Here is a 16,130-nt window from a genome sequence, read left to right on the forward strand (position 1 = left end):
ATCCGGTCCCTGTCCGGCTCACAGCAGGCGCAGGGATGTTCAGCGTTCTGATGACGCCATTGTAGCCCGAGACTTTCTGACCCAGTTCCAATTTTGCGGCTTTTCAGAGAGCCCAAAGGGACAGTGCCAGCCGTCCTGCTTTTCCGTGGCTGGCTGCCCCAAGCGTAGGAGCCCCCCCCTCTAAAACCTCAGTGTTCCTGCTGAGATTTGCACGCTGAGCAGGCAGGATCTGGTCCCAGAGATCCTTTTGTGTGTGCAACATCTTCCTTCCCCTTTCTTTGCGCTGTTTCCTTAACCCCCTGGTTGTCCAAGGGGGTCAGTGCAAGGCCCTCCTCCCATCCCCCTTGAATCAGCCAGCAAAGTGGACTCCCCAGTGATCAAAGTACAGATGGATCACATAAACATCCCTAGGATGGGCAATGACAACACGTCACTTGTGACATGACACAGGCGATACAAATTGTTCAGATTAAATTGTCCGGGTGATGTCATATATATATGATACCCTTATGTCTTCTGTGGGTTTCCCCGTGGATGGACTGAGCCCCCGACACACACGGAAGCTACTCACGTTACTTTTGGGGTCCCCCAAGGCCAGGCAAGGGGAAAATGGATGGGAAATGTGGAGTTCCTAATTTACGTATTTTTCTTTCCTTAAACCTCAGAAATAGACGCTCTTTCAGCCCTCAGATGCCCTGAAACCCTCTTTGAAAAAAAAAATTCTGCCCACATTAAGCAAATACAGTTCTTGATACTATCGGCACGTACAAAATTAGAATTTTACTGGAAGGAGAGAGGATCAAGGAAGTGTATTCCTATGATACGTTAACTATGGAATTATAGCAATGAATTACTATTAATCATTGTTAAATATGTGAATAAACTATTTCTGTAAATTTAGCTGACAAAGAGTTTTTGCTGACAAAGAGTTAAAGGGAGACTAGTATAGCTAGCTGATGAGAGCTAAATAGCTTGAAATAGCTATACTTGTCTCCCTTTAACTCTTTGTCAACAAAATCTAAATTTACATATATATATATACATACATACATACATATGCATGTACATATATACACACACATACACAGACACACACACACACACACACAAACACACACACACACACATATATAAAAGAAAAAAAGAAAAAAAAAGAATTCTGGTTCATTTTTCATGTGCCATTCATGATAAAAAGAGCCACGCAAAATCTTGATCCTGAATTTGGACGATACACAGAGAGTCCTCGACTTACGACCACAAGGGAGCCCAAAATTTCTATTGCTAAGCAAGATGGTTGTTAAGTGAATTTTGCCCCATTTTACGACCTCCCTTGCCACCGTCCTTAAGTGAATCGCTGCAGTTGTTAAGTTAGTCAGACGGTTGTTAAGTGAATCGGGCTTCCCACATTAACTTTGCTTGCGAGAAGGTCGCAGAAGTGGCAACCGTCGTAAATATGAGTCAGTTGCCAAGTGTCTGAATTTCGATCCCGTGACCACGGGGGAGGGGGGAATGCTGCAAAAGTGTGCAAAACGGTCACAAGTCACATTTTTCAGGCCCGTTGTGACTTCAGTCACTAAAGGAAGGGTACCTGTAGACAAAAATGGCTGTTTGTGCATTCTTGTCCCAGAATTAAAAGCTGGCTGCGTCTGATGGCTGTAAAGGGACTTTGTTGATTTTAACTGTCATTTTCTAATTCATTTGCAGAGCTGGAAAACGAGGAGGGCGCTCCGAATGTTGTGGCTGATCAGTCTCTTCCAGGTTAGGGTGCAACCTTGAGCAGATTGGCGATGATGATGATGATGATGATGATGATGATGATAACAACCCGTGTCAACCATCAGCGCCAGTCAATTTGAATGTTCAGTTGACTGAGGTTCACATCTAATGAAAATAATAATAATAATAATAATAATAATAATAATAATAATAATAATAATAATAATAATAATAGAATAACAACAACAACAAGGGTAGTACCAATAGTAATAGGCGCCTTGGGTGCAATCCCAAAACAACTGGAGAACCACTTGAACACCATCATCGGCATTGACAAATTTGCCATCAGTCAATTGCAAAAGGCGGCCTTACTAGGAACCGCTTCCATCCTGCAACGAGATCTGTAATACCATCAAACATCCACATCTGCCTATCCCAGGTCCTTGAGAAGGACTCGATAGGTCCAAATCCAAATCCAGTCTGAACATCTGGCTGACTGTGCGATGATCAATAATAATAATAATAATAATAATAAAAAAAAAAGTTGGAAGGGACTTTGGAGGTCATCTAGTCCAACCCCCTGCTTAGGCAGGAAACCCTATACCAGGGGTAGGCAACCTTGGCTCTTTTATGACTGTGGACTTCAACTCCCAGAATTCCTGAGCCAGCCATGCTGAGGGGAAAGGGAGCGGTTTCCAAGCTGAGCCATGCTGGTTCAGGAATTCTGGGAATTGAAGTCCACAAGTCATAAAGGGGGGCATAGTTCCCCCATGCTGACTCAGGAATTCTGGGAGTTGAAGTCCACAAGTCATGAAGGGACCATAGTTCCCCCATGCTGGCTCAGGAATTCTGGGAGTTGAAGTCCACAAGTCATAAAGGGGGCCATAGTTCCCCCATGCTGGCTCAGGAATTCTGGGAGTTGAAGTCCACAAGTCATAAAAGAGCCAAGGTTCCCCACCCCTGCCCTATGCCATTTCAGACACCTGTCCTCAGAGTACAGGTAGTCCTCGGCTTATGACCACAATTGAGCTCCAGATTGTGGAGAGACATTTGTCAAGAGAGACATTTGTCAAGCGATTTTTTTTTTACCCCGTTTCACGATCTTCCTTGCCACCGTTGCTAAGGGACTCACTGCAGTTGATCACTTAGTACAGGGATCCGCAACCCCCAGTCCACGGACCGGTAACGGGCCGTGGCATGCCAGCAACTGGTCCACACAAACAAGCAAAGCCCCATCCGCGGGATGGAGGAGAGCCCACAAAACCATGCACCTTCCAGTCCACGGAAAAACCCCTCTCCATGTTACCGGTCCCTGGTGCCCAAAAGGTTGGGGACCGCTGATTTAGTAACCCAGTTGTTAAGTGAATCCGGCTTCCCCATAGACTTTGCTCGTGAGAACGCCGCAAAAGTTGATCACGTGACCCTGGGATGCTGCAACGGTCGTAAGTAGGAACCAGTTGCCCACCTCCTGAATTTTGATCCCGTGACCCCAGCGCAGGGCCGCTGTCGTAAATAGGAATCAATCCCCCCAGCGTGACTACGGGGGATGCTGCAAATGTTCGTAGCTGCGGAAAAAAAACCCGGTCCCTTTTTTCAGTGCTGTCGTAACTTTGAACGGTCCCCAAGTGAACCGTCGTAAGTCGAGGACTCTGCCATAGGGAGATTCCTGCTTCGTTCCTCTGCTTCTGTGCACCTGTGGTTGTATCACAGGCGGCGTGATTGCAACCGTTCTCTTCCGCAGCAACGGACCCGCAGCGGGGATCTGGAGAAACAGACCGGGCTGGTGCACCAGTTTTGCTGTTTTTTGTTTTAGGAGCAAGGTCAGCGTTGGGTCTGAAAAGGTCGCCAGGCTGAACGCTGACCTTACGGGACAGGCCAGTCACCCTCTTAATTGGGATTAAGCTTGACAGGAGGGAGCGGAAGGAGACTTGTGCCCAGTGTCAGACTGTGCCAAGAAAAGCTGTCAAATGGGACAAACAACGGTCTCACTTAGCAACGGAAATTTTGGGGCACCTTGTGGTCATAACTCCAGGACTGCCTGTATATAGAAAGCTGCCTACTACTTGCGTGTCATCTGTTGCCTAAACCTTGCTGGGATCTGGAGATAATAATAATAATGATGATGATGATGATGATGATGATGATGATGGAAGGGACCTTGGAGGTCATCTAGTCCAACCCCCTGCTCAGGCAGAAAACCCTATCCCATTTCGGACAAATGGCTGTCCAGTCTCTTCTTAAAAACTTCCAGTGTTGGAGCATTCACCGCTTCTGGAGGCAGGTTGTTCCACTGGTTAATTGTTCTAACTGTCAGGAAGTTTCTCCTTAGTTCTAGGAGGCTGGCTGAGGAATTCTGGGAGTTGAAGTCCACCAGGCTTAAAGTTGCCAAGGTTGCAGAGCCCTGTATAAAAGCATCTGCCTGCTATTTAATAGACTCTAATGTAGCTTTTCCCGACCTGGAGCCCAGGTGCTCCTTGACGTACAACTAAATTGGGATCAGAATTTCCGTCGCTAAGCAAAGCGGTGGTTGAGTGAGTCGGGCCTGATGTTATGAACCTTTTCATTGTGAAGCGAAGGGCTGCAGTTCTTAAGAGGATCGTGCAGTCATTAAACGAATCCGAAGGTCGCAAAAGGGGAATCACATGACCTTGGGACACGGCAACCGTCGTAAATACATACCAGAGCCCGAGCTTATATTTTGCTTTGTGCCTCGGTGATTTAGCCTCTAATCCAGTGTTTCCCAAGCTGAACTACTTTAAGTTGTGTGGACTGCAACTCCCAGAATGCCCCAGCCAGCAATGCTGGCTGGGGCATTCTGGGAATTGAAGTCCACACATCTGAAAACGGCTAAGCTTAGGAAAGACTGCTCTAATCTTCACTCAACCCTATTAGTTACTGGTTGTAGTCTGCAAGGCCAGAACCTGGGTGGATTCTGACACCCAGTCCGATGGGTTGTGTGAATGTGCGGCTTGGGGACTAGAGAGTTGATTCTGACATCCTTCAACCGGTTACTGGACTCTAACCCTTTCTCGCCTCGGTTTGCAGAATCCTGTGGGCGCCGTGTGGTCCCTGCCCCTAATGTGACGCTGGCACAGGGGAAGATTGTGGGGGGTAGCCGTGCGAAGCCGGGTGCCTGGCCGTGGCTGGTGTCGGTGATGCTGAACGGAGAGCTGATGTGCAGTGGGGTGCTGGTAGGGAGCGTGTGGATTGTCACAACCGCCCACTGCTTCACTGGGTAAGGCCAAGGGTTCCCGTCTCTATGGAAGAGATCAGGGAGGTCATCCAGTCCAACCCCTGCTTAGGGTGGGTCCACAAAAGTCTCCCTGTCAGAGCATGCACAGTCTTATTGCGCCGAGATGACCCAGGAGTAAACACAGTAAACAGTGGTCTATATCAGTGATGGCGAACCTTTTAGAGACCGAGTGCCCAAACTGCAACCCAAAACTCATTTATCGCCGGGTGCCAGGTGGGTGTGGCCTACTGGGTGGGCGTGGTCACCTCAATGTTGCTTGTGGGGAGGGATGCCTGTGGGGGCCGGGCAGGGTTGGGGGAAATCCAGGGGGTCTCTGGTAGGTGGGGCGGTGGGCAGGAGACTCGTCCTGCGGGGTGAGGCGAGGCAAGGCAAGGCAGGGCGGGGGTGCCATTGTCGCAGGGCAAGGCGAGGCAGGGGCCGGGGCGGCTGCTGCCCGATACCATCGGCCCCCGCACACAGAGGCCAGCGAGCGCATGGGAGCCGACAGTGTCCATCAGCAGCCACAGCCTGCTGGCCCCTCGACCGGCGCACTCTGGGGCTCCGCAGCCCACCGCCAGCAGTTCATAGAAGCCGCCTCTGAGCTGGACGGATAGCCGACAGCTGAGGAGGCGATGCAGTGGGTCGTGCCCGGGAAAAGGAGAACATGTGAGGCCAGGAGGGATGTGATGGAGGGGAGGGAAACCACCCGTGCTGGGATGCATCCGGCCACGTGGGACCTCGGCGAGTTAGCGGGCAGCTGGTTGAAGAGGGACGGTTGCCATCTCCGGGGCATGGCATGCATGCCCACAGAGAGGGCTCTGAGTGCCGCCTCTGGCACGTGTGCCATAGGTTCGCCACCACTGGTCTATATTATATGGTGGTTTAGCTTACATTATCTACAATATCATACACCCGGAACAATATACATCCACGTGTTAATACAGCAGGATCCAACTCACAGCAGTTACAGCAGGAAACAGGAGAGAGAGAACACATCAGCAGAGCCTTCTCTTTATACTAAGGCTCTTAAAGAGACTCAGACCCTGCTGAGTCATTCCTATCATGACATCTTATATCTTACATAAGCTGGTTAGCTGTTAAATCAATTCCTGGACACGTACTTATGACCACAATTGTTTTTCTTCTGCTGGTAGGAGCCGAAACGAGCTGGCCTGGTCGGTGGTCCTAGGTAACTATGATCTAACCAGGCGGGATGAAGGCGAACAGGTGGTGCCCGTCAGCCGCATCCTGACGCACCCCAAGGTGAGTCTGGGGGTCTGGTCCTACCCACCGTTTGCAGAAGACCCCCAACCCTAATCCCTATGGCTGCTTGATGCTCTTTCCCCCCACTGCAACAGCCCGTTTCTCTTTCCATAGTTCGACCCAAAGACCTTTCATGGGGATGTGGCTTTGTTGGAACTGACCGCTCCCGTGCGGCCCTCGGCCTGGGTGACCCCCGTCTGCCTCCCGGACCAGGCCGCGGAGACGAGCCAGGAACTCTGCTACATTGTCGGCTGGGGCTCGCTTTATGAAGGTAGCGGTGGGGCTGGGGGACTTGGAGGTCAAGACCCTCGGCTCCCCTTTGAGATGGCTTGGATGAAGGCTCTGAAGCAGAGGTCTCCAACCTTTCCAGCCTCGCGGACCGGAGGGAAGGAGAGCAGATTCCAAATTGGTTTGCGCGCATGCACACATGCAAGCGGGACCACGCACACTAGCGTGGCACTAGCAGCCCCATTCGTGCATGGTACAAATGGGCCATGCACACCCGCACGGCGCTAGCAGCCCCGTTCGCGCCCAGGTGCATGCGCCAATGGGGCCACGGGCGCTAGCGCGAGTGCAGGAGTGCACCACAAATGTGTGTGTGCACTGCCCAGCCATTTCTGCAGTCTGAGCCTGAAGCCCGGTGGTGGGCTGTAGCCCATAGGTTGGGGACCCCTCCTCTAAAGCCTTGCAGGCCAGGGAATTACACGTAGTCCTCTACTTAATGACCGCAATTCTGTTGTTTAGTGAGACAGTTGTTAAGTGAATTTGGCCCCATTTTACAACCTTCGGGCCACGTTATTAAGTGAATCACTGTGGTTGTTAAGTTAATAACACGGTTGTTAAGTGAATCTGGCTTCTTCCCCCCCCCATGGACTTTGCTTGTCCAAAGATCACAAAAGCGGATCACACAAATGCGAGTCAGTTGCCAAGTGTCCGAATTTTGATCCCGTGATTGTGGGGATGCTGCAATGGTCCTGAGTGTGAAAATCGGTCGTATGTCACTGTAGTCAGTGCCACTGTAAGTTCCAACGGTCACTAAATGAACGGTTGTAAGTCAAGGACTGCCTGTAATATCCAAAACTTCGGAAAAGTCGATTGGTTGATGGATTGAATAGGTGCCATCAAGTCACTTTGAATTCCTAGTGATCGCCTAACACAGGGGTCCACAATCCCCAGGCCGTGGACTGGCACTGGTCCACGGCATGCCAAAACCCGGTCCATGAAAACAAGCAAAGCCCCCTCTGTGGGATGCAGGCAGCACACAAAACCACGCTCCCCTCCGGTCTGTGGAAAAACCTCTCGCCACGGAACCGGTCCCTGGTGCCCAAAAGATTTGGAAACCGCTGGCCTAACAGATTTTCTGTCAGCCCTGCTAGGTGAACCGGACAGGAAACATCCCTAAATGAGCTAAATCTACTTTTTATGCCATGCTACCTTGGCAGAATCTTGCAAGTCGGAAAGCACAAATCTATTAAATTCTACTTATGTACAGGTCGTCCTTGACTTACAACCAGGGACCATTTTAAGTTACAACGGCACTTGAAAAAGTAGCGTGCCTATTTTTCACCCTTATGACCATTGCAGCATTCCCAGGGACACATGTTCAAAATGTAGACGCTTGGCAAGCGATTCATATTTATGAGAGTCGTCCCAAAGATGCTTTTTCAGGAGGCAACGGAACTTCCTTGTTTTTCCCTGAGGATGTTTCGCTTCTCATCCCAGAAGCTTCTTCAGCTCTGACTGGATGGTGGGGAATGGAAGGATTTATACGCCTTGCAGACTGCTAGTCATTTGCATCCTTTTAGAGGGTCATTGAGGCCACTTGGAGGCCATCTATGTCCAAACTGAACAGCCCTCCTCAACAGAGGGGGAGGGATACAACACCATCTATCTCCAGTCTACAACACGGTCCTTTCAGCAGTCCCAAGAAGGCTCCACACCCATTTGCACCACTCAGGTGACCCTGAGGACACAGATAAACCTCCAAGTGGCCTCAACGACGCTCTAAAAGAAGGCAAATGACCAGCTGTCTGCAAGGAGTATAACTCCTTCTATTCCCCACCATCCAGTCAGAGTTGAAGAAGCTTCCTTGCTTCTTTATATTCCTTGCAGACTGCTGGTCATTTACATTCTTTCAGAGGGTCGTTGAAGCCACTTGGAGGCCATCTATGTCCAAACTGAACAGCCCTCTCTCAACAGAAGGGGAGAGATACGACACCATCTATCTCCAGTCTACAGCACGATCCTTTCAGCAGTCTCAAGAAGGCTCCGTACCCATTTGTACCACTCAGGTGACCCTGAGGACGCAGACAAACCTCCAAGTGGCCTCAACGACTCTCTAAAAGAATGCAAATGACCAGCGGTCTGCAAGGCCTATAAATTCTTCCATTCCTCACCGTCCAGTCAGAGTTGAAGAAGCTTCTGGAAGGAGAAGCGAAAAGACTTCAAAGAAAAACAAAGAAAAGTCCAGTTGTCTTATGAAAAGGCACCTTTGGGACAACCTTGACCTGGATGACTGGGAATCTCCGTCGATCTTTATCAGTGATCTGCAACTTCTCGGGCTGCTCATCAAAACCGGACCTGGATCAGAGGAGGAGGAGGAGGAGGAAGAGCTGACATTGTCCTCTTGCAGCGTCTCACCTGGGGCCCAGTTACCTGTCGCATCTCACCTGCCAAGGGGGAGGAAACCGGCAGAACGGCGGTGTAGGCCATTCATGCTTCCATCTGCTTCTCTCCTAGACGGGCCACCTGCTGAGGTGGTGATGGAAGCTCGGGTGCCGATCCTGGCACAAGACCTGTGCCGTGCGGCTCTAGGGAGCCAGCTGGTGAGCAGCGCCATGTTCTGCGCTGGGTACCTCTCTGGCGGCATCGACTCGTGTCAGGTGAGGGTCCTGGAGCGAGGGGTGACTGCAGGTAAGGGACGTGAGGCCACTCCCTGCCTGGGGATGGCTGCTGGGTGCAGGGGTAAAGGTGCTGCACAGGGGGTCCTCAACATACGACCACAATTGAACCCCAAATTTCTCCTGTGACACGAAACATTGGTGAAGTGAGTCCCCCCCCCCATTTTAAGTGAATCGCTGAAGTTGCTAATTTAGTAAACAGGGTTGTTAAGCGAATCTGGCTTCCCATCAACTGTGTCAGGTTGCAGAAGGTGGTCACATTCTCTCTCTCCTCTCTCTCTCTCTCTCTTCTTCTGTTTTCTCTCTCTCCTCTCTCCTCTCTCTCTTTTCTCTTTCTCCTCTTTCTCTCTCTCTTCTCTCTTCTTTCTCTCCTCTCTTCTCTCTCCTCTTTCTTCTTTCTGTCTCCTCTCTCCTCTCTCTCCCCTCTTTCTCCTCTCTCCTCTTTCTCCTCTCTCTCCTCTTCTTTCTTTCTCTTCTCTCTCTTCTCTCTTCTTTCTCTCTTCTCTCTTCTCTCTCCTCTTTCTCTCTCTTCTCTCTTCTCTCTCTTCTCTTTTCTCTCTCTCTTCTCTCTCCTCTCTCTCTTTTCTCTCCTCTTTCTCTCGTCTCTCTCTTCTCTTTTCTCTCTCTCCCCTCTCTCTCCTCTGTCCTCTCCTCTCTCTCTCTTCTCTTTTTTCTCTCTCTCTCTTCTCTCTCCTCTCTCCTTTCTCCTCTGTTCTTTCTCTCTCTTCTTTTTCTCTTTTCTCTCTCTCTTCTTTTTCTCTTCTCTCTCCTCTCTTTTTTCTCTCTCCTCTTTCTCCTCTGTCCTCTCTCTCTTCTCTTCTTTCTCTCCCTCTTCTCTCTTCTTTCTCTCTTCTTTCTCTTCTTTCTCCTCTCTCTTATCTCTTCTTTCTCTCTCTTCTCTCTTCTCTCTCTTCTCTCTCTTCTCTCTTCTTTCTCTCTTCTCTCTCCTCTTTCTCCTCTCTTCTTTCTTCTTTCTCTTCTCTCTTCTCTCTCTTCTCTCTTTTTTCTCTCTCCTCTCCTCTCCTCTCTTTCGTCTCTTCTTCTCTCTTCTCTCTCTCTCCTCTCTCTCCTCTTTCCTCTTTCTCTTCTCTCTGAAAAGTCACTTTGGGTGTGGGGGGGGTGTTGTACAACTGTACTTGTAGTTGGTCCCTTGACCTTCATTGACTCTGGTGACCCCAAAAGATGGTTGGATGTGAGTCTCCTCTCCCTGATAGCATTTATTCATACAATGTGGGATTAATTCTTGGGACACAGCTCCCTTTGCCTTCTGCTTTGGACTTGCAACCATTTCTCCTTTCAGGGGGACTCGGGAGGGCCCCTCATGTGCTGGGACCCTTTGCTGGAGCGCTACGTCTTGCACGGAATCACCTCCTGGGGCTCTGGCTGCGGGGAGCGTGGGAAACCGGGGGTGTACACTCGCATCACTGCCTTTGCAGACTGGATCCGACAGCAGATGGAGAGTGAGTGCCAGGGGCTGCCTTTCTCCAGCCTCACCAGCAGGGGGCAGAATAGACCAAAGGGTTGGATCCGTGTGTCTCAATCTTGGCAAGTTTCAGATGAGTGGACTTCAACTCCCAGAATTCCCCAGAATAACAGAATAACAGGGTTGGAAGGGACCTTGGAGGTCTTCTAGCCCAACCCCCCTGCTCAGGCAGGAAACCCTATACCATTTCAGACAAATGGCTGTCCAGTCTCTTCTTAAAAACTTCCAGCGTTGGAATATTCACAACTTCAATCGATCGATCAATCAGAATAGAGCTGGAAGGGTCCTTGGAGGTCATGTAGTCCAACCCCTTGCTCAGGCAGGAGACCCTATACCATTTCAGACAAATGGCTGTCCAGTCTCTTCTTAAAAACTTCCAGTGTTGGAGAACCCACAACTTCTGGAGGCAGGTTGTTCCACTGGTTAATTGTTCTAACTGTCAGGAAATTTCTCCTTAGTTCTAGGTTGCTTCTCTCCTTGATTAGTTTCCATCCGTTGCTTCTTGTCCTGCCTTCAGGCGCTTTGGAGAAGAGCTTGACTCCCTCTTCTTTGGGGCAGCCACTGAGATCCTGGAAGACTGCTATCATGTCCCCCCTCGTCCTTCTCTTCGTTAAACTAGACATTCCCAATTCCAACAACCGTTCTTCGTATGTTTTAGCCTCCAGTCCCCTAATCATCTTTGTTGCTCTTCTCTGCACTCTTTCTAGAGTCTCAACATCTTTTTTACATCCTGGTGACCAAAACTGGATGCCGTATTCCAAGTGTGGCCTTACCAAGGCATTGTAAAGTGGTATTAACCCTTCAGGTGATCTTGATTCTCTCCCTCTGTTCATGCAACCTAGCACTGTGTTGGCTTTTTTGGCAGCTGCAGCACACGGCTGGCTCCTGTTTAAGGGATTGTCCAGTAGGACTCCGAGATCCGTCTCGTAGTTACTACTATTGAGTCCCAGGTACCACCCATTCTGTACCCGTGCATTTGTTTTTTCTTGCCTAAGTGTAAAATCTTATTTTTCTCACCATTGGATTTCATTTTGTTAGAGAGGACTGGCTGGGGAATTCTGGGAGTTGAAGTCCACCCATCTTAAACTTGACAAGGTTGGGAAACACCGACCTGGACTGACACAGCTTGCAAAGACCCAAACCTAGCTTAGCCAAACCCCATGAGCCGTGGTGGCGCAGTGGTTAGAATGCAGTACGGCAGGCTAATTCTGCCCACTGCCAGCAGTTCGATTCCCACTGGCTCAAGACTGACTCAACCTTTCTTCCTTCCTTCCTTCCGAGGTCGGTAAAATGAGGACCCAGATGGTTTTGGGGGAGGCAATATGCTGACCCTTTAAAGTGCTTAGAGGGGGCGCTATAAAGCGATATATAAGTCTAAATGCTATTGCTATGAACCAAATTTTGCAGGCACATTCTCATGGAACGTGAGATCCTGCCTGTGGTTCAGGAACTGCTAATGGGGAAGTTTTTTGTTTTTTGTTTAAAGAAAATGTTATTGATTTTCTAGTTTTACATTTAAATACTTAAAAAGCAACGTGGCGGCTGAGTTAATCGACAATGCAACAACATACAAGTATTTTTTAGTACAGATCTCAAACTCTGACATTAAATATTTCCTCTCTTTTCCCCCTTAGTATTTACTGTCTCATATTTAAACTAGTACACTTATTATATCGACTAAATAAAAATAACTTTCTCATGTTTGTCAGTAATTTTTACTTTACACATACCCTAGTTGTTTTAACAGTCAATCTTTACAGACAATCAATGTCCTAATTAGTTTTTTCCCCAGTTTTTAGTTTCCCGTTAATGTTTAAATTTAATATTTATAATTTTCAAGTTTTAAATAGGTTTTCTGCCTCCCCCCCCCCCCAACTGCTCTCCTCTCCTGCTCAGGATCTCCCTCCAGCCGAGAGGCCAGCTGTTCAGAGTGGCTGGCTGCCGCTCGGATCCCGGGAGACAAACAGCTGGCAGAAGTCCGTCGCTTATGCGCCTTCTATGCGCAGCCGTGCGCCCGGTCGCCCAGCCCAGCAGCTTGTGCCCAGGCCGCTGAGGAGAAGTGCAAGGGGAAGAGACAGCAATGTGGTAAGGGGCGTGGCCCCCGAAGAAGCTTATGCACGTAGTCCTCAACCTACGACCGCGGTTGGGCCCAAAATTTATGGTTGCGAAGCCAGAACGTTGTTCAGCGAGGTCTTGCTCTATTTTATGACTTCCTTGCCACATTGTTAAGCAAATCACTGCGGTCGTGATTCATTCATTCACTGCAGTCGTGATTCAGGGATTCATTCGGCCGTTAAGCGAGTCTGGCTTCCCCCCCCCCCATTGATTTTGCTCGCCGGAAGCCAGCTGGGAAGATTTGTTGTGTCCCAGCCTACGTGAGTCCTTGTTAACTCACAAGGACCAACCCCTCTTTTAACAAGTAGGCTGGAAATGCAGGGAAAACAAACCCATTTTATTAGTTGGGTACAGACCTGCAAAATGTCCCAAAAGCAAAGGCAAAAAAACCACAATGCAAGCGGAGAACTTTCACAAGCAAGGCAAACAAAACAGGATTCAAACGGAGAATTGTTCACAAGCAAGGCGAAGAAAACAGGATTCCATGACACTTGAGTCCTTTGCAAACGGTTGCCTTCAGCAACCAGCACCGCCCACACCTTCCCTTTTCATTATGCAGCCCCTCCCCAGGCGTGGCTTCTCAATGCCTTCTCCTCCTCCCTTGGAGTGGCCCCATCGCCTCCCTCTGTCCTGCTCTTGTTGCCTGTCTGCGTTTGTGAGCGTCTATAACAGTGGTGGCAAACCTATGGCACGCGTGCCAGAGGTGGCACTCAGAGCCCTCTCTGTGGGCACGCGCGCCATGCCCCGGAGATGGCAACTGTTCCTCTTCAACCAGCCGCCCGCTAACTCACCGAGGTCCCACGTGGCCGGATGCAACCTGGCACGGCTGGTTGTCCTCCCCCCCTCCCGTCCCGTCCCTCCTGGCCTCGCATGCTCTCCTTTTCCCAGGCACGACCCATTGCATCGCCTCCTCAGTTTTGGCCATCTGTCCAGCTCAGAGGCGGCTTCTCTGAACTTCTGGGGACGGGCTGCGGAGCCCCAGAGTGCACCGGTCAAGGGGCCGGCAGGCTGTGGCTGTTGACGGACACCATTGGCCCCCATGCTCTCGCTGGCCTCTATGTGCGGGGGCCGATGGTGTCAGGCAGCAGCCGCCCTGCCTCGCCTCACCCCGCAGGACGAGCCTCCTGCCTACCACCGCACCTGCCAGAGACCCCCTGGATCCCCCCAACCCTGCCCACCCCCCACAGGCATCCCTCCCCATGAGCAACATTGAGGTGACCATGCCCACCTTGGCCACACCCACCCAATCTGCCATGACCACAGCCACGCCCATCCAGTGGGCCACGCCCACCTCGCCCCCGGCGATAAATAAGTGGGTTTGAGGTTGCAGTTTGGGCACTCGGTCTCTAAAAGGTTCGCCATCACGGTTGTAGAGCGTTTACGCTTGCAATACGTGTTTATGGTCTTTTGAACTGCCCGAATCTCCTGACATTAATCCAAGAATCTGGCCAACTAACAGTCAAGGGAAATGAGTGGGAGATAAGACAGGCATTCGAGGCGGGCTGGACTGAGATCTCTTGCGAGCGAGCGGGGGCTCCTGACTTATGACGCATTCGACCCCTCCCTTGGGCTCAGCCTGGTCATCGCCTACGCAACCTCATTTTATGACCGTTGTTTAGTCAAGGACTACCAAGGAGCACGGTGGCTCGAATGGCTAGAACGCTGGGCAGGAGGTTATAGTAAGCCTGCATTCAAGACCCAAGAGTTGCCATGGGGCAGGGTTGAGCTCTCATCCTTCCCTCCAGCTCCTGCAGGGACATGGAAAGAGTCCCCAGCTGGGTATCCCCAGGGTGACGGTGATGTCCCCGGCTAATCCTTTCGAGCCAGAAGCCTTGGCGTTTTGACCCAGAAGCCTCGGTGCTTCTGAGCCGGAAGCCTCAGTGCTTCTGACCCGGAAGCCTCGGTGCTTCGGACCCAGAAGCCTCAGTGCTTCTGAGCCGGAAGCCTTGGTGTTTTGACCCAGAAGCCTCAGTGCTTCTGAGCCGGAAGCCTCAGTGCTTCTGACCCGGAAGCCTCGGTGCTTCGGACCCAGAAGCCTCGGTGCTTCTGAGCCGGAAGCCTTGGTGTTTTGACCCAGAAGCCTCAGTGCTTCTGAGCCGGAAGCCTCAGTGCTTCTGACCCGGAAGCCTCGGTGCTTCGGACCCAGAAGCCTCGGTGCTTCTGAGCCGGAAGCCTTGGTGTTTTGACCCAGAAGCCTCAGTGCTTCTGAGCCGGAAGCCTCGGTGCTTCTGAGCCGGAAGCCTTGGCGTTTTGACCCAGAAGCCTCAGTGCTTCTGACCCGGAAGCCTCGTTGCTTCGGACCCGGAAGCCTCGGTGCTTCTGACCCGGAAGCCTCGGTGCTTCTGACCCGGAAGCCTCGGTGCTTCTGACCCGGAAGCCTTGGCGTTTTGACCCAGAAGCCTCGGTACTTCTGAGCCGGAAGCCTCAGTGCTGACCCGGAAACCTCAGTGCTTCTGACCCGGAAGCCTCGTTGCTTCTGACCCGGAAGCCTCGCTGCTTCTGACCTGAACCCCCCCCCCCAAAAGGTCAAGGACTACCTGTCATCCTAGAATCATAGAGTTGGAGGAGACGTTAAAGGTCATCTAGTCCAGCCAGGATCTGCTACCGGCCATCCTTGGGAGGAGGGGGGGTAAAGATGATGGGTGCAAGCATGTGATTAAAACCTCACTCTTTTTTTGAGCTTGTTGTGCCTGGCTTCGATTCCGTGATTGGGGAAAGGGGGATTTTACACACACATACACACACACACACACACACAAACATTTTATTGGACTAGCCTTCCTTTCTTCTCCAGGTCGTTTTCTCTTTCCTACACGGTGAAACCATGAGTTTCAGAGTGGTAATTTACAATGAGGGATACGGCAAAATGAGCAAATAATGAGTTTTGTACGAGACTTTTGTTCCTACATTTATCATCCTGGAGTGTTAGGAAAATGAAGCGATTCTGTACAAAATACATTAGCTGCTTTCGTACATAAGGGGTTTTTTTTTTATAATAAGTTAATTTCCCCGTAAATGCTACTTTTTCCCCTTTTTTGGAGCCCCTCTGAAACACCTGGAACAGGGACGCTGCTATTTTGGGGCACTTCTCTGCTATTTAGCCTCTTTTTAAATGGGCTGATTTTAATAGCATTAGTCTGAATAAGGCAAGAATCCCTCTTTCTCGATTGCCAGGAACAGGAGAATCCGTTTTTCTTAATGAGGGTGGGATTACAATAGAAGCAGAGGAGGCAAAAACAAAAAAACCCTTCTTTCATCCTTGGCAGTTAGGTTTTTTTTTTTTTTAACAAAACAGGTTATGAAGTTCAGGAAGGAAGGAAGGAAGGAAGGGAGGGAGGGAGGAAAGGGAGGGAGGGAGGAAAGGGAGGAAGGAAGGGAGGGAGGAAGGAATGAAGGGATGGAGGGAGGGAGGAAGGAAGGA

General features: G+C 50.4%; 1 protein-coding gene across 1 annotated transcript in view; it reads left to right on the top strand.

Annotated features, from left to right (window-relative positions):
* Nucleotides 1-16,130, top strand: part of PRSS56 (serine protease 56) — a gene marked incomplete at its 3' end in the record, with an annotated part of 20,372 nt that overhangs the window by 2,583 nt on the left and 1,659 nt on the right. The window contains exons 3-9 of the mRNA XM_029286683.1: nt 1,705-1,758; nt 4,762-4,951; nt 6,103-6,211; nt 6,326-6,482; nt 8,951-9,093; nt 10,412-10,571; nt 12,491-12,679. Of these exons, the coding sequence (XP_029142516.1) occupies nt 1,705-1,758; nt 4,762-4,951; nt 6,103-6,211; nt 6,326-6,482; nt 8,951-9,093; nt 10,412-10,571; nt 12,491-12,679 (1,002 nt within the window). The remainder of the gene's footprint in view (nt 1-1,704; nt 1,759-4,761; nt 4,952-6,102; nt 6,212-6,325; nt 6,483-8,950; nt 9,094-10,411; nt 10,572-12,490; nt 12,680-16,130) is intronic.

Source organism: Protobothrops mucrosquamatus, unplaced genomic scaffold (assembly GCF_001527695.2).
Source record: "Protobothrops mucrosquamatus isolate PMUCROS unplaced genomic scaffold, P.Mucros_1.0 scaffold4542, whole genome shotgun sequence".
In the NCBI taxonomy this organism is placed as follows: Eukaryota; Metazoa; Chordata; class Lepidosauria; order Squamata; family Viperidae; genus Protobothrops; species Protobothrops mucrosquamatus.